The following is a 19,111-nucleotide window of genomic DNA, read 5'->3' as shown; positions in this document are numbered from 1 at the left end:
AAAAGAAAAAAGAAAATGTGGGAAAGGGAGAGCAGGCATGGATGAGAGGGAATGGAGGAAGGGCAGAGAATGTGGGACCTGAAAGCCAGCGAATGGGGCTGGGTGATCAAAAGCCAGCTGTTTCCCTGGGAATCCAGGTGGGAGCCTGGTTCTTCTGGGACAGGGCTGAAATTGGAGGACTGCTTGCAGATCTGTATAGGCCACATTTAGGCCGCCAATCACTTGTACACCCCAGAGAGCAAGTGGCTAAGGCACTAGCCAACCAGGTAGAAGATGGCCACATGCAGCCAACCTGGACTCAGGACGCCAGGCACAGGTAAGCACAGGAATGAGTGGCCTGGCTGACAGTAAACAAGAGGTGAGCCCCCTTGACCGGCTTGCTTCTCCTTCAGGGGATTAGGGCTGCCCCCTCCCCTTAGCATAGGGAAAGACCTTACAGAGAGATACTGACATTTTTGGGTTTCTCCTTCATCAATGATCAGGGCTCTCCACACCCACTTTCTACAGTGAAGCTCCTTCCCAGACACACTGACTTTCCAGTTCACTTTTCAGTCCTGGTTCTTGAATGTAAAAGCAGAATCAAAAAATCACGTGAAATTTGGTAGGGGAAGGTGGGAATCTCTACCATGAAGGTATTGGCCCTGGCAGGAAAAGCGGGGACACTCATGAGGGCCTAATAAAGGGACCAGTAACAAAGACGTGGACATAGTCTCGGGAAACCGGCAAAGGATGGGGCAGTATTCTGGGGCCAGCCACAGCAGAGCCAACACCACCCTAAGGCTTTGGTGGAAGGGCACACCCAGCCTTTGTTGCCTCGCCAGGGTGTAGACAAGAGGGTCATACTCCTCTGCTCTCTGGCTTCCTCTTTGTTCAGTCCACTAACTCAACTCACTGGAATGAGGGCAGAGAGCCCAGCTGGTGCATTCCAGAGAGCTCAGCCTCCCAGGCCACAGTCTGCACCTCACCTCACTTTTTTTTTTTTTTTTAAGACAGTCTCGCTCTGTTGCCAGGCTGGAATGCAGCGGCACGATTTCGGGTCACTGCAAACTCCACCTCCCGGGTTCAAGTGATTCCCCTGCCTCAGCCTCCTGAGTAACTGGGACTACGGGCGGGCGCCACTATGCCTGGCTAATTTTTTTTTTTTTTTTTTGTATTTTAGTAGAGACGGGGTTGGCCAGGGTGGTCTCGATCTCCTAACCTCGTGATCCACCTGCCTCGACCTCCCAAAGTGCTGGGATTACAGGCGAGAGCCACCACACCTGGCCTGCACCTCACCACGCCCAGCCTGCACCTCATTTCTCACACTGTACATCATGGTTCTAAGATTCTTAGTGGTTGCCTTTTGCTGTACTTCATTCATTCATTTTTCACTGCTGTGTGATAGTCCATTGGTGTATATACTACAATTTATTTATCCACTCTCTTACTGGTGGACATTTATGTTATCTCCAGGTTTTTACTATTATTTAAAAAATGCAAGTGATCATTCTTGATGCATATTTACAAGTTTCTCTAGGGTATAATTATTCATTCATAGGGTATGCACACATTCAACTTAATAAGAAAATGCTGCATTACTTTCCAAAGTGGTTGTTCCAAAATATACTTTACCAGCTGTGTATATGGACAAATAAGTTAACTATTCTGGATATCAACTTTGTCATCTTTTAAATGGGTATAATAATAGTGGTTTTATGGGCCAAGTGAGGAACAACTTTATATCATTTAGAAAAAATGCTTTTTAAACTATTTATTTGGTGTTAATAGTGGTGGTACATATTCAGAAATCAGAAGGACATCAGAACAGGATATAAATTGTCTATCAAGCCTTGCAACTATATAACGATATTCTTAGCTCACACTTGATTCTGTGTTATATATTTGCTATACCAGAGGCCCAATGTTTATGTTTTACCAAGTGATTTTTATTTACTGTATCATCTAAATTCTCTCTCTTCCCCCAGAATGTATAATAAGATGTGGCATCAGACCCAAGAAGCCCTCGGTGCTTTACTCGATAAAGAGCCTCAGAAGATGATTGAACCACAAAGAAATCAGGTTTTCATCTTTCAAACATTAGCCACCTTCTACGTAAAGTATGTGCAGATCTTTAGAAACCTAGAGAATGTCTACGACCAGTTCGTCCACCCCCAGAAACGAATACTGATCAGGAAAGTCCTGGACGGGGTGATGGGCCGCATCCTGGAGCTGAAGAACGAGATGGTGGAGCTGGAACTCACGGAGTTCCATTATTTCGATGATATCCTGCAGGATCTCAAGCTGGCCCCCGTAAGCACTCTGTTGTCTTCTTATTAGTTGCTTTTTGTTATAAATAAGATATGTACCGGATATCTGTACACGATACTCTACAGACTTCCTGTCCGTGTTTACTAGTTGGTGTACGGAAAATCTAAACATTTGCCTTAAATTACACCATGCTGTCACGGACAAGGATTGGGTTCCCTTTGTTTCTGGTGCAGATGCATCTGCACACTTCTTGGCTGTGTTAGGCACTGTGGTGGCTGTGGTCTTACCTGACATCGTAGTGTCTGCCCAGGGCTGTTGGAATGCAGTGGGCCAGCCCTTTCATCAGCACCCTTGAAACACAGACCCTCCCAGCATCCAGTAGCAGCACCCGCTCCTCTGTTTCCATGGAATCTGTCTGTAGCCTGTTGGTCACAGGTTCCCTATTGCCAAGTGGATGCATCTCCTCCTTACTTTGGGTCAGTGGTGACCCAGGGGAATGTATGGCTTACATGGCAGTGGGCCTCAGACATCAAAGGAGAGCTCATGTGCTTGCTCTCCCTCCTTCCCTCTGCCTCTCTTCCCCTCCTTCCGTCTCTCCCTGGAGCCCTTGCTGCTGGTGCCTGGCAACCACAGCCCCCTCCTGCGAGCATTCGGCCCCTGCTGCTGCCCTCCGACGTTCCTGCCGGGCACAGGGCCTCTCTTCTGACTCGGGCTGGCTGGGCTGCCGGGGCCACTGGCCACCTCCCCTCAGTGTCATGGTCCTGGGAGCTCACCTTCATTTTGAAAGGAACATTTCCTTGAAGTAAAATCAAAAGGAGAAAGTCTTTAATTTTCTACATGAGGGTTTCACGTTTCTTCTCCTTGAAAATATTTGGGCTTTTATAGAGGTACCTTTCTTTCTGAGATAGGCTTTCCTCACATTATTATTTTATCAGAATGGAGTAATGAGAATAACTGAAATGAATGAAAATGTTGACGATTATTCTAAAAGTTTTATGTTTATTGCATTCATCTATAAGAGCATGGGCCAATCACCAGATTTAATCTGGTGCACTTTACTCACTAAAGTGACAATATGAACAATTTAGGATAACTGTGAAACAAATAGTTATTAAATCATATTCCTAAATTTAATTAATGAATATTACATTTATTAGTTGAATTTCAAAAATAGGAAGTCATGCCCCTGTTGTTAAGGAATAGCGCATTTGGGGCTCTATGTGGCGGCCCCTCCATGGCCTTGCCTTTCCTGCTGCATCAGCCAGCCCCTCTGCTCCAGGGACATCATCTTCCTAAAGGCCATGCCATTGTTGCCGTGGGGATGGGGCCACCAAGCACCAAGAGCAGTGACAAACTAGCAGATGGCATCCAGGAAGCCTTCGTGCAGAGGGCGGTCAACAGTGTTTCCTGGCAGTCCTGGAAATAGTGACTGAACCATGTGCTGTCACTGAATCCCACATGGTTGGTTGGGGTGGGCTGAAGGCATCTTCATTCTTGGCCACATCGCTGGTACTGACAGACACCCAGCTGGGTTCCTGCCCTTGGTTCCATGAGTTCCCCAAATCCTTCCTTAAACTGCCCCTTAGTCCGAAGACTATGTCTGTAACCTGCCACGTGAGGAACCTTTCCTAATGGGCCCACCTCATAGAGAGACATATATGGTGGGGAAGAGGCTTTCTCTACCACCAGAAGTTTCCTAGATTCCACTCCATAGGGAATGAGAAACCTCAAGGTTTCAGGGATGGACATGAAATGCATCATGGACATAGATGGAGCAACCAATATCTCTCTTCGCTTCTCTTCCATTCTCAGTTACTCTGTTTTCTCATCCTCAAAATCCTAACTATAATTTTTTTTAGATGGAGTTTTGCTGTTGTTGCCCAGGCTGGAGTGCAATGGTGCAAGCTCAGCTCACTGCAACCTCCGCCTCCTGGGTTCAAGCAATTCTCCTGCCTCAGCCTCCCAAGTAGCTGGGATTACAGGTGCATGCCACCACACCCGGCTAATTTTTGTATTTTTAGTAGAGATGGGGTTTCACCATGTTGACCAGGCTGGTCTCGAACTCCTGACCTCAGGTGATCCACCTGCCTCAGCCTCCCCAAGTGCTGGGATTACAGGCATGAGCCACCACGCCTGCCTGCTAACTATAATTTTGTGGTACCAAATGGACCAGATGGAGCTATAAGACAATGAGGTTTTGTCTTCAAAGTTATAAAAGTACCACACTTGAATGTGCTTGTTAATAAATAAAATCACATTAAATCAAAGTGTCATCATTCTTCTCCTACTGCCCTCTCTCCTCAGGCCACACCCACCCACTAGACTCTGCTAGTTCACTCTCCAGTCACCCCCAGCATTCCATGAGCCTCAGAAAGGTTTGGTGTTCAAAAGACATTGTCACCTCCCAGAAGTCATGGGGATACTGTCCCACCAAGTCCTAAAAATGATACCCTCTTAGGCTTAAATGTTTACTTAGGGGAAGGCCTATCCAAAATTCTCTGGGCTGGAGGGAGGTTATGGGGAGTCACACCTAGAATTGGAAAAAAAAATAAGGTACCCAATTCTGAAAACAAAGACCTTTGCTTTCCTGTCAAAACAGCCAGGCAGGTCTGACAGAAATTCTAGGATAATGTTTCTCAGTGGGATTGGCCAAGGGCATACCCATATCCTTAAATAGCACTTCTGTACTCCTTTTTACTCAATTTGAACTGATAAATTTTCATCTGACCCCCCACTGGTTTGAAATATTTGGTAACGTGCACAAATGAAGGATAGAAGTTTATTATATAAAAACAAGTTTCACAATAAAGCAAACTACTTTTGTAAATAATTTTTGCAATGGGGTAATTTTGGTAAAAATAAAACCAAATTATTAGAAAAAAATTTGACTATTTACATACAAATAGTCGATGGTGCCAATGATAAATTATTAGGTTTAATTCAAAGATCTCTACAGCTTAATACTTTACTACTGCAATTTGAACCATTATTTTAGGTAAAACGAGGTAATATTGTATTTCTTTAAAGAAATCTATTAAGTAATCATTAGTTAATTGAGGCCTAATTGATGTGAACTCTTGATGCTTTTCTGTAATGATAAAGCAAGGGGCATGGTTATGATTTTCTTTTTGACTTTGTGTCTCTTTAGTAAATGAATTCTCTTCACTCCGCTGGCCTCATTTTTTTTTTCTTAAATGAAAATGGGAAGTAAAGCAAGCGTCTTTGATGTGCACGTCCTTACTGTATATTTTAAATAAAGTTCCAGTCCTGGCATTGTGATGGAAATATTCTTTTTTATTCTTTCTCTTCTCTAGCAACAATTAGATATTCCCATACCCAAGTATTTTTTGAAGGAGAAGTTGGAAGTAATAAAAGGAAGAGAGAAAATTCTTGCTCAAATATTAGCGGACAGCGGAATAGATACATCTGACATGGTTTGTATATCATTTTAACAAACATTAATCCATAATCTGTGTAACTTCCTTTTTCTGCTGCTCCTAATTGTGTGAGCAACACTTAGATTATTTTCAGTTTAAGGAGAGAATGATCGCTCCCTCGTTATACAGTACATAAGAAGTTGCATAACTTTTGGACGTGCTTTTGGTGATATATAATCATTATTTTTCAAGAGCTTAGACACTGAGATCAAAATGTATGTTTTGCTACTTAAATCAGTATCTGTTGATTATCAACGCAGTTTAATGTTTCATCTCAAATTCATCTAGCTGAAGTCAGAAGCTAAATGTTGTTCATGTAAAATAATTAAGTGCTGACATAACTTACTAGGAACTTGAAAGTTACTACACTTTCTAAAAATGCTGATTGGCCTTTTATAATTGCAGGTTGAGTAGATATGGTTTGACTATGTCCCCACCCAAATCTCATCTTGAACTGTAGCTCCCACAATTCCCATGTGTTGTGGGAGGAACCTGGTGGGAGGTAATTGAATCATGGAGGTGGGTCTTTCCTGTGCCGTTCTTGTGATAGTGAATAAATCTCACAAGATCTGATGGTTTTATAAAGGGGAGTTTCCCTGCACAAACTGTCTTGTCTGCCAGCATATGAGATGTGCCTTTCACCTTCTGCCATGATTGTGAGGCCTCCCTAGCCACATGGAACTGTGAGTCCATTAAACCTCTTTCTTTTGTAAATTGCCCAGTCTCAGGTAAGTCTTTATCAGCAGTGTGAAAACGGACTAATACATTGAGTGACACTTGGATCACCTTGAATGGACTGTCATTGGGGGAAGAATAATCCATAAAGATCCCTCCTGGGAAGCAAGGAGCAGAATCCATTTAGTTCTGTGCCCCGATACCTCCTTTGTCCACAGGATTTGTGCAGCTGCATCTTTTTCCTGTTTCCACAGCTGTCTTAGCCTGACTCTCATGACCACCTCCTGGATTCTTGCAGTCATCCCCCATGCAGCTTACTGGTGGGGAGTCTTCTTCCCACCCTTTCCACAGGGCACTGCCCTATCTACCTTCTGGCAGGATGGCAGATCTGCCTATACATTTCAGTAACTTACTGCCTCACCCTTCTGGCTGGCCTTCATGTCCTAAGCTGTAAGGCAGCACTTGTCCATTCAAGCTGGGATACTCCAGGGTGAAAGGGGCACTATGAGTAACTATGCTGAGGCTGCAACTGCAGGCCAGGGTCCCAGGATAAACCAGCACCTGCAGTCTTTCTACAAATAGCCCTCATTGGGTATTGCCAGCCTGGGTGATGGTGTTAAGGAAGATTCCAAGTGTATGCTGAGGATGGCAGGAGAAAAAAGTGCCCTGTGTGCCTGCCTCAGAAGAGAGGTGAAATGCATGCTCTGTATTTGCCAGCCCAGTGCTGTCTCTCATTTCCCATAGGCATGTTCCGTGCTGGATAGAGGGCTTGTTCTTCTCCCTTACATACCTGCTCATCAAAATGGTACCCATTCTGTGGAGCCTAACTTGATACACCATCCTTCAAGAAACCTTTCCTGACATACTGGCTTAGTCCATTTTGTGCTGGTATAACAGAATACCACAGACTGGGTAATTTAAAGACAACAGAAGTTTATTTTGCTTATGGTTCTGGAGGCTTGGAAGTCTAGTACTGAGGAGTTGCATCTGGTAAGGGCCTTCTTGCAGTGTCAAAACATGGCAGAAGGAATCACATAGTAAGAGAGCAAGAAGTAAGGGGGTGAGCTCATCCTTTTAGCAGGAAGCTATTCCCCCGATAACAGTATTAATTCATTTTGAGGACAGAGGCCTCATGACCTTATCACCTCTTAAAAGTCCCACATCCCAACACTGTTGCACTGGGGACTAAGTTTCTAGCACATGAAGTTCGTGGGACACATTTAAACCATAGCACCCATTTAACTCAAGATGACCTCTCCTTCCTGTGCCCCTGCTCCCAGCTACTGGCCCTTCTTTTACATTATGAATTCCTTGAAGTCCATTCCAAAGCCAACTTACTTGGGGGTCAACTAGCCATCCTTTCACCACTGGGCTCCTATGTCTGTGCTTTCTGTCCATGCATCAGTCAGGGCTAAGCACTCACACTTCATTCCCCGAAAGGAATTCCTTTGCACCAAGCAGTGATGAGCACTGCAGAATTACTAAAGATTTTGTGTTGGAAAATGGAGAAGGGAGATTACGTTGCACTCACTACAGTGAAATCCTAAAAATTCCTCTCTGCCATTTGTCCTGCTCACTGTTCCTCTTCATTTGTTCTCAGTCAGAGCAGGCAGGCTTCTATGTTCCTTCAGCATCCAGCTTTGGCCAGCCCCTATCACCTCCACTGGGTTAAGTACTTCATCTCCACCCCAGTCTCATTTCACATGTGCCAGGGGCTCAGAAAACCACAGGGACTTCCCTGCTGCGACTTCCCCATGGCCTTTGGTGTCTCATAAGACCCCTTTCTTTAAGCTGCTTATATACTGTGTGTGTGTATACTATATATATACATATATATATATATATACACACACACAGTATATACACCAAGAAGAATATATACTCTGTGTGTGTATATATATATATATACTGTATATATATATACACACATATATATACACATATATACACACATTCTTGGGGTATATACTGTATATATACACATATATACACACATATATATATACACACACATATATATACACATATATATATACACACACACAATATATTCTTCTTGGGATATATACTGTATATAAGCAGCTTAAAGAAAGGGGTCTTATGAGACATATGTATATATGTGTATATGTGTATATGTATATATATATATACACACACGCACACAGACACACACACAATATATATAACCCAAGAAGAATTTTGATGCATGAAAATTATTGTCCATCTCCTACATTAATATCCACTGTGGGCCTCCTTAAATGCTTAAAAATGTTTGACATGTTGAGTTCCCTACTCAAAATCCCTTAGAATTATTTGATAATGGCCACGACTATTTTCAGAATGACAGCCCGGAATCTAAAGGAAAGAAATACGATACTAACTCATGTTTGCTGAGTACTGTATGCTAAGTTCATCATCTCATTTAATGCCAGAATGATACTCGTTCTACTCTAACTTGACAAGTGCATTATTGAAAATGTGTGCTCACTGCAAATTTGAAGCGGTGAAATCTGACTGAAAACAAGCTCAGAGCGATTGTTATGTGAAAGAGCTTCCTCATAAGCAATCATATTCCTTGTGCCGTGTTGAAGGGTAGTGGGTTGCTTAGTGGAAAGACGGTCAGTCTGTTCAAGTTGGCTCCTTCTCTTCTTACCCACGGGGCCTTGCATAAGTTACCTTACTTCTTTGATCCTCAGTTTTCTTCACTCTTAAGTGGTCACAGTAACACCGGCCTTGGAGTTTGCTCTTGTGAATGTGATGAGCATGCATACAAAAAGCATCTGACATCTACAGGTTCTCGGTATACATGTACCTTTCCTCTCCTTCTCACTCCTTCCTGTGCCCCCGACCCTGGCCTTGTTGCACAGAAGAGGGATCATCCTGGCAGCAGTGGCCCTGGTGACAGCGCCCCACACATGAAGCCTCAGCACCTTCACCTTGTCCTACTGTGGCAACCATTGCTGCCCTCTGAGGCCTGGAAACAGGCTTCACCTATGCTTTGGTGCTTTTCTTTTTAAATTTATTTTTAAATTCTTTTTAGAGACAGAATCTCACTCTGTTGCCCAAGCCACAATGCAGTGGCATGATCATGGCTTATTGTAGCCTCCAATTTCTGGGCTCAAGTGATCCTCTCGCCCCAGCTTCCCGAGTGGCTGGGACTGCAGGTGTGTCCTACAATACTCCACTAATTAAAAAAAAATTTTTTTAGAGACGGGGTCTCACCGCTTTTCCCAGCCTGGTCTTAAAATTCCTGGACTCAAGTAATCCTCCCACCTCGGCATCCCAAAGTGCTGGGATTACAGGTGTGAGCCACTGTGCCTGGCCTCTTTGGTGCTTTTCTGACTCCAGTGATCTGTCCCTTCTGCTTCCATCCATGCATGGACACCCCCCAAGCCAGGCCACATGAGCCCCTGTTCCCTTGCTCTGGGGCCTCTGGAACAGCACTGGGGCCTCCCATTGAGCCTGCTCAGAGTTCACACAGGCCCCAGCATGCTCCCAGAGCCCACACAGGCCCCAGCATGCACCCAGAGCCCACACAGGCCCCAGCATGTACCCGGAGCCCACACAGGCCCCAGCATGTACCCGGAGCCCACACAGGCCCCAGCATGCACCCGGAGCCCACACAGGCCCCAGCATGCACCCAGAGCCCACACAGGCCTCACCTGCACCCGGAGCCCACACAGGCCTCAGCATGCACCTGGAGCCCATAAAGGCCTCAGCATGCACCCGGAGCTTACACAGGCCTCACCTGCACCCAGAGCCCACACAGGCCCCAGCATGCACCCAGAGCCCATAAAGGCCTCAGCATGCACCCAGAGCTCACACAGGCCTCACCTGCACCCAGAGCCCACACAGGCCCCAGCATGCACCCGGACCCACACAGGTCCCAGCATGTACCCGGAGCCCACACAGGTCTCACCTGCACCCAGAGCCCACACAGGCCCCAGCATGCACCCGGAGCCCTTTGTTCTTGTCCCTCTTTCCTCAAAAAATGACACAGCCCCTCGCCTAACTTTGTCTCCACATACACCATGTGAGATCTCCCAAAACAACATTTTACTTACCAGCCCTGATTTTTCTGTTTTACTAGTACTCATCATGTTTGAATGTTTTAAGATGCAAGTTTATAGACACTGGAAGACTTTTCATATATAAAATTAAATGCCCCCAAAATGATTTCGATATTAGTTGTATTCACTGGGCATTCTGTACTTGATTTTAAGATCAGCATTTTACTTCACATATATTTTAAATTTTAAAAGCTCATATTAGAGGTATGTTTTTCATTTCTCTGTTTCTCCTCTTAAGTTAATGAAATATTGATAGCAATTTCAAGTTTTACTGAATCAATTTTATTGACATTTTTAGTATAATTTGCTGCCAACCTAAAATATCGTGGAGCTAATTAGTATTTTGTTCAGAAGGATAAAGGAAAGTCAGGGGGCCCTTAAATTTGGGATCACAGCATGAGCATGTCATGTTATCAAAATATACATCATTCATTGGAAAAATGAACAGTGTTCAGCGGTTCTCACACTCGTGATCAACCATGGGGACTCTTAGCAGGATTGTGTTTGAAGTAAGCATGTGATGTGTCTGGGATCAATTGATGTGGTTAACATGTTCAAACATTGGTTTATCTTGACTTTTTTGCAGAAATACCCTGTAAAGAGTATCCCTTTCGATGAGGCTGTTAAATTAATCCAGGTTGCTGAGAGGGCACGGCAAGGTCGCCTAAGGGCGTTATTCATGAAGCAAATCTATCTGCAAGAATATAGAGCAAAGCAATCCAAGATGCTTGGCAAGAAAGTGACAGATACCTGGGCTGCTGCACTCCGCATTCAGAAGGTGCAAACCTAGGGCTCCTGGAGTTGGGGTACAAGGTGCCTTATACACTAAAGATACATCCCAATTTTGGGGCTGAGCTTCAAAACTCAAACCCCAAATCCTACCCTTAATAGAACTAGATTACATTCCAGAAAGATTTATTAACTTACCCTGGGGAAACCATTAACTAAGCTTGGTCATATTTTCAAATTTTTACTCTAAATAGGTACTAAACTCAGGGCATTTTATTCAAATATTGTTAAAAACCATTGGTAATTGTTGAAATGAATGTTGCTGAAATGCAGTGAGGATATAAATCCTTAATGGATTTTTGGAATACATTCACACACAGATATATAATTACAGAAGGGGGACCAGGCCTTAATAGATTCCAGAAACATGCAGCAGCCATCACTAATAACCAGCACATCAGTGTCCCTTCTAGAAGGAATCCGTAAGGTTTTCTTTCCTTATCAGATAAGCACCATGGATTTGTGCCCCATTTTTTTTTTTTCAGATAGAGGCTAGGGTTACTTACAGGGAAACACAGCAGATGGCAATGTGATACAAACTAGCATTAGGTTTCAGAGAAAATAAGTATAAGAACATAAAATTAGGCCAGAAGATGAGGACTCTGTCCCTAATTTTCCCTGAATAGGAATAGGAGAAGGTGATGGGGAAGGATGGATAAGAGTCTGTTTTCGTCTGGGTTTCTGTGGGAATATAAAGTTGTAGCATCTGAGTTAAAAGCTTGAGTTGTACATTTCTTGGAGGTTACTATATTTCCCCACATTACTTTGGAAATTTTTCCTTTAAAACCATGAAGTGCCATCCTTAGATCTAGCCTCACATTCCTGCTACCTAGAATGTTCCTCTTGAGGAAACCAAGGTAAAGGAATCTCACTAATAACAATTATAGGTCAGTTCTGTGGTTCATTCTTTTTAACAATGTTTTTGCCTGTGATCACAGAAGAAAAAATATTCCATCAGCACACACATGGACAGCCTAGAGCTTAGGATTAGTTGGCATTTTGAGATGTGCAGTTTATATGGGAGAAACTGCAAGCCATGTTTTCTTTATATTTGTATGTATTAAACAAGTAACCATTTATTTGTTTTTAGGTTTGGCGACGTTTCCATCAATGTAAGGAAACTGAAAAACTGAGAGAAGAGGAGATGATCTTCCTGGGTATGGTAAGTTTTTTTTAAGAGGTAGCATCTGGTTTTCTTAAAGACAATAGAATATGTGAGAGTGTGTCTTCTTCTGAGAGTTTTTGAGGGAAGAAAGAAAGAAAAATAAATGATTTAATGGAATGGAGTCACCCATATGGTACAGAAGCCTGCCCAGGGAGATCTGAAGAGATCGGGGTTATATCCATTTACACATTTCTGTGCAGGATGCGGAATGCTGTAGATGTGGAAACAGGCTAGGAGCCATCACAGTCTGCTATTCCTGTCTGATGTCAGCAGTGCACACCACTATATTAGTATGGGCAGTCACAACAGTGGGTTTGCATTGATACAGCTGACTTTTTTTTTTTTTCTGGTGCTGGTGATTACTGAATCATAGAGATGGAAAGGTGGATTAGTTATCTATTGTCACTTAACAATGTTACCACAAACTTAGTAGCTTAAAACACCAATTTGTTGTCTCACAGTTTCTCAGGGCCAGGAATCTGGGTACACCTTAACTAGGTCCTCCGCTCCAGATCTCACAAGGCTGCAGTCAAGGTGTCAGCCAGGGCTGAGGTCTCAACTGAGGATCAACTGCGGAAGGGCCTGCTTCCAAGCTTGTGTGGTTGCTGGCAGGATTCTGTTCCCTGTAGGGCATCAGATCCTGGGCCACAGTTCATGCCAGCTGTTAGCTGTAGGCAGCCCCCAGCACCATGCCATGTGTGCTTCTCCATATGGCAGCTGGCTTCGTCTAAGCCAGCAGGGAGAGGGGGGCTGCTCAGAATCTTATGCAAATGATCACAGAAGTGGCATCCCATCACCTTTGCCCTATCGTATTGGTTAGAAGCAAGTTATAGGGGCCACCCACACTCAAGGGGAAGGGATTACATGAGGGAAGAAGACCAGGAGGCGGGGTCACTGGGACCATCTTAGAGTGTGTCTGCTGCTGGAGATGTTTCTGCATGCTTTGCCTCATCGAGTGCATGGCCTCTGAGGAAGGGTGACTCATCCTCTGCCCGAGCCCCTCCTGAAAACAGAACCTCTGCCTCCCACAGGAGCCCATTCTCCTTCATTGAACTGCAATTGGCCTTCCTGCAGATCCCACTGCCAGGCTGGGCTCTGTCCCTGCAGTAGCTTGGAATGTGTCCTCTTTCCCTTTCATGTGACAATCCCTTAAGCACTTGGAGGCAGCTCTCAAACCCCCTGAAGCCAATTCTTTGCAAAGCTCATTATGACCGGAGAAGGGGACCAGTCAGTCCTAGTGGGGCTTTGTTGACCTGCTCAGTTTTCATTAAAGGACATTGTAATTTTAAAAAGAAAAGAAACAAAGCCCTTTGGGGCCTCATTCCAGCATTGACCTAAGGTGTGTTCTGGTGAGCTACTTGGCTTGATACCGCCATCCAGTGCCCAGGTAAAAATGTTGAAACAGGAACATTGATAAATACAATGACTCAGTCTTTGAAAACGCTAATAACATGCAGAGCCCTGGTGAGGCTAATCAAGAAAAGAAGGAAAGAAAATACAAATGTATGACAAATATGTATGTATGCGTATACGTATATTTACAAACACATGACATATATTATATATATATATATACACACATATATATGACATATATATATGTAGTCATATACACAGTATACAGTGACCACAGGCACTAGCAAGTTAAAAACTATTAGGTGATGTCATGAACAACTATGGTCATAAAATAGAAAATATTGAACAGAGAAAACTGTCTAGGGAAGTATGAATAGCGAAACTGACCAAAGGAGAAGAAACCTAAATAAAACAACCATATAACAAATGCTGAAAAGATTTTCAAAGTCCTTCTGTTAGTTTGGGTCCTGTGAGAGCATGCATGGAATTAGGCATGCAAGAGATTTAGTAGGAGAATGTAAAGAATAAAGGGAGGGCCCCAAATAAGGCAGGAAGAACCCTCAGATCACGACGCAGGTCGGGAAGGAGGTACCAAGGAATGGGGGCTGAGAAGGGGGAGTCTCCGCCTGCAGCACAGTGCCCATAAGGAAACTTAAATCGCTTTTAAAAATCCATGCTAACGAAAGAAAAGAGACCCAGTAAGGATGAGACTCAGTTTGGGCAGGGACCCAGGGGCAAGTACAGTCTCAGGGACTGCTACTGAGGGTTTCATTGCCCGCCTTTCTAAGTTCAGTTTGTCTCATGACAAACACACCTTTTTTCCCAGTAGTGCCAACCCTTGGAATTTCTTTGCTACAAAAAAAAAAAGCCAAGAATATGAGCAAAGTATACAATATACAGATATTCATATTAGTATAGCTTTAGAGTTGTAAGAAATTGGTGTCCGTAAATAGTTAATTAGTTAAAATATCCTATTATGTATCTTTAGAAGTGATGTTTTAGAGTTTCTACATATTTTGTGAAATGTAAAATATGAACACCATGATTCTATTTTTTTATTTTTGCTTAGCTTACATCTTTCTGCAATAAACATGTGTTTTATGTCTAAAAAATTACAGATAAAATGCATGTTCAAAATTATGTCAGAGGGGGAAAAGACATGAATCATGACTTAAATAATTTGTAGCTTTTAAAATTGTACCTTCACCAAATAATAGTCAATTTGAAATACATTTTGCCAATTCTATGTACTTAACAAATATATATGTCAGGTAGGACAAAAATCGGGATTCTTTTCTATTTATAACAGCAGACACAGTAGAAATGTCAGAGAATAACATAAGAAGTAAAACAAATACAACATTTTAACCAATGTGAGGATATGGTTTTCTTTTTAATCTTCTTTTCTTTTTAGGTGTAAGTGTTAATTTCTAATACTGCCTTCCTCTTTTCACTTTCAGGGAAAATAAATAAAGTGGTCACCACTATGTGTTGATACTTTAAATCCTTTTGTTCTATGATCAACCATAAACCTAACCATTTAAGCCGTATTTTAATTAAGTCTTCTTGTATAAATATTCAATTTTCTTTTTGGGGATTTTAGGATTTAAAATAAATTAAAAGATTTTGCCAGTGGTATTAAGTATAACTAAAATATAATTTAGTTCAATTTTCAGGATATTGCCATGTAATTTTCATCAGTTTTATAATGGCACATTCCAAATGACACGGCAAGTTCGTTTAGTTTTAGAATAGTTTACATTTTACTCTGGCCCCTCATCCTGCATTGCTTCATCTGCAGTCATGGCCTCTCCACACAGCCTTTGTTGTTCACACATAATTGTTTTGCTTGAGGAAAGAATTCCAGTCCATGTTCCAGAAACTTGGAACTGCCTAGTTTCCTGGTGGAGGGGCATGGTCTTACCATATCTGTGTTTGTAAACTCTCAAGTTGTGATATCCAAGCTTACTGCCTTAAAAAACATAAGACATAACACCAGAAGAGCAGATATGATTTCAAAAATATCTTGATTTTATCACCTACATTCTTGATTTCTGTTTGATCTTTGTGTTTCAAAAATAAGCCAACATTTGTTTTTGGAAATTGGAACCCCTTGGGACCCAGCCTGTCCTTTGCTTTTTAGTTGTTTAGGTGTGCTGTCAGAATCCAACGGGTCAGCAATTTCTGCAAGTTGTTATAAATTTTTATGATTTAGAAATTCACTGGGTGGAATATTATTCAGCTATAAAAGAGAAGGAAATTCTGACATGTGCTGCAACATGCATAAACCTGAAGGACATTATGCTAAGTGAAATAAGCTAGTCACAAAATACTGTATGATTTCACCTATATGCACTATCTAAAGTAGTCAAACTCATGAGGGCAGAAAGTAGGTGGTGGTTGCCAGGGACTGGGGGAAGGAGAAAAGGGGAGCTGTTGCTTAATGGATACAGAGTTTCCATTTTCAAGATGAAAAAGTTCTAGAGATCTGTTGCCCGATAATGTGACTATAGTTAACACTACTTAATGGCACACTGAAAAATAGTTAGACTGGTATGTTTTATATTATGTTCTTTTACCACAATTAAATTTGTTTTAAAAAGTTCACTCGCACATTGAAATGGTTCTGTATAAATCATGGCTCTTAGCTAGTGGTCAAAAATACAAAATAAAAATTACATGAGATTCTACTGTAATTTCATTGAATCTTTGAGATATCATCAATTGTAAGATGCATCATTATTTTTAGGTGCCATTAAGAAAAAAAAGTGCTGCCAAATAAGCCAAAACACAACCTTGAGTGTAATACACACTCATCCCTAATTTCAGATATGCTAAACTATGAAAAATGTACATCTTAGAATTAGTGAAATGGGGTAAGTGGTGTCTGCCTTATTAACAAAATATTACAAGTTTTTAAAATTATAATTATTGACAAGGTAGTGATGAGATGCTCATTCTTTAACACAAGGAGTTAAATGGACTCAGCCTTTCTGAAAGCCAGTTGGCAAGTTGCCACAGGATAGTTAAGATATTTATATTCTTCATCCTTAAGTTATATTTCTGTCTTAAGATACTCACCAAAAATAGAGATGTGTGTGCATAGAAGTTCCTGACAGTGTTCTTTTTAATAGCGAAAAAATTGGGAATAACTTATTTTAGTATTCTTACAGTATGTATCTAGTTAAATAATTACAATGTTAAATAATGTATGATGTCCCTGTATAATGTAGTGATATGCCAGCATTAAAAAGTATGTTTCTGACTAATATTGACTACATGAAAATGCTCAAGGTAAAAATTCAGGATTTAGAATTATACATATAATATGTAGAATTATACATAGAATTATACATATAATATGTAGAATTATACATCGAATTGTACGTATAATATGTAGAATTATACATCGAATTATACGTATAATATGTAGAATTATACATCGAATTATACGTATAATATGTAGAATTATACATAGAATTATACGTATAATATGTAGAATTATACATAGAATTATACGTATAATATGTAGAATTATACATAGAATTATACGTATAATATGTAGAATTATACATAGAATTATACGTATAATATGTAGAATTATACATAGAATTATACGTATAATATGTAGAATTATACATAGAATTATACGTATAATATGTAGAATTATACATCGAATTATACGTATAATATGTAGAATTATACATAGAATTATACATATAGTTATACATATAATATGTATAATTCTAAAGTATATAGATTTCAACTAAAGTGTAAAGACTTCAACTAAGTATATACACACATCCATGCACATACAAAAGAAAGAAAGAAAATACGCAAAGTCTGAATAAAGCTGATGTTTTAATGTGTGAGCTTTGGGAGATTTCTTTTTTGTCTGTAATCATCTTCATTTTCTAAAATAGTCGAATTTTACTTTGTTAATTAGAAAAAAAACACACATTTAAAAGTAAAAGCAGCTCACCAAAATGTCAGAATAGAAGCAACCTGGCTTCACTCCCCCCAGCAGAAAATCAAAAACGAATATCCAGCACCAAGATTATCACCAGCAATGTCCCATAACTCAGATTTAAGGATGACTTGACCTCCAGGGCCACAGAGAAGTAAAAAAATTCTGAGCTGATAATAAGAAAATCAGACTTCTATATTCACAGTGCTCCTCCCCGCAATCTGCCAGGCACCTCATGTGTGGAAAAATCTCCCCCAGATTCGTGGTTTCTACCCTGGAAAAAGTGAGATCAATGTAAATAACCCGCTTCCCCATCTTGGGTTCCCTTGCAGGAGAACTATTCCTGCCTCAACCTACAGGAAGCATCATGAGTATCTGTAAGGATAAAAACCTTTTAGGGAAGCCAGAGACAAAGGGAAAGGCAGGACTAGCATCCCCAGCCCGCAAAACTCTTCTCTGTATCTTGGCCAAAAGAGATGCAAAGTCAGAATGGCTGTTCAGCAGCACCCACTGTAGAAGGCAGGCTCCACAGGTCCCCTGGGCAAAAACCACTAGCCGGCCTTCCTGCATAGCAGGGATATCCCCTTTGGGACCTTCCCCATTGGGACAGGCATCACTCCAAACATTTGCTAGAGCTAATGCAAACCTGGGCTTAAGGTTCCATGCAGTACTGAAAAGGAGGCAGTTACCTAGCAATAAAGGAAATTCAACAGGTAAATTGTAAAGAACCCCTAAGCAAACATATCAAAAGGAAACCAAAACAATCCAAACAGAAAAGACTGGAATAAATAACTAATTCTTCAATGACAATACATAGACATACACCAACAAGAAATAACAGCAAACAGGAAATGTGACCTCCTCAATGAGACAAAGCAAGAAGCCAGTGACTGACCCTAATGAGATGGCAACATGTGTGCCGTCAGATCAATAATTCCAAATAGCGATTTTAAGGAAACTCAGCAAACTCCAAAATAACACAGGAAAGCAACTTTGAAATTTGTCAGAGAAATTTAACAAAGATATTGAAACAACTTCTAAAAATCAAATCCTGGAACTGGTAAATACATTTGCTGGATAGAAAAATACATTAGAGGTTCTTAACAGCAAAATGGATCAAGCAGAGGAAAGAACCAGCTTGAAGGCAAGCTATTTGAAAATACACAGTCAGAGGGAAAAAAAAAGAATGAAAAGGAATGAAGAATACCTACAATATATAGAAAATTACCTCAGAAGAGCAAGTATAAGAATCATTGGTATTCAAGAGAGAGTTGAGAAAGGGTAGAAGCCTTATTCAAATAAATAATAACAGAAAACATTTCAAACCTAGAGAAAGATAAAAATATCCAAGTATAGGAAGGTTAGAGATCACCAAACAGATTCAACCCAAATAAGACTATTCCAA

At 41.3% G+C, this 19,111-nt stretch overlaps 1 protein-coding gene across 4 annotated transcripts in view; it reads left to right on the top strand.

The window, feature by feature from the left end:
* Positions 1-19,111, top strand: part of IQCA1 (IQ motif containing with AAA domain 1) — a 180,046-nt gene that overhangs the window by 8,135 nt on the left and 152,800 nt on the right. For all 4 annotated transcript variants that reach the window (XR_010129730.1, XR_010129729.1, XM_055380635.1 and 1 more), the window contains exons 2-5: positions 1,965-2,289; positions 5,562-5,681; positions 11,016-11,207; positions 12,309-12,380. Coding sequence is in view for 2 of the 4 variants with exons in the window: in XM_055380635.1 (XP_055236610.1) it covers positions 1,965-2,289; positions 5,562-5,681; positions 11,016-11,207; positions 12,309-12,380 (709 nt within the window). In the remaining 2 variants the exon portion in view is untranslated. The remainder of the gene's footprint in view (positions 1-1,964; positions 2,290-5,561; positions 5,682-11,015; positions 11,208-12,308; positions 12,381-19,111) is intronic.

The sequence above is a fragment of the Gorilla gorilla genome, chromosome 11 (assembly GCF_029281585.2).
Source record: "Gorilla gorilla gorilla isolate KB3781 chromosome 11, NHGRI_mGorGor1-v2.1_pri, whole genome shotgun sequence".
Lineage (NCBI taxonomy): Eukaryota > Metazoa > Chordata > Mammalia > Primates > Hominidae > Gorilla > Gorilla gorilla.
This window is presented reverse-complemented; position numbering and strand designations above follow the sequence as displayed.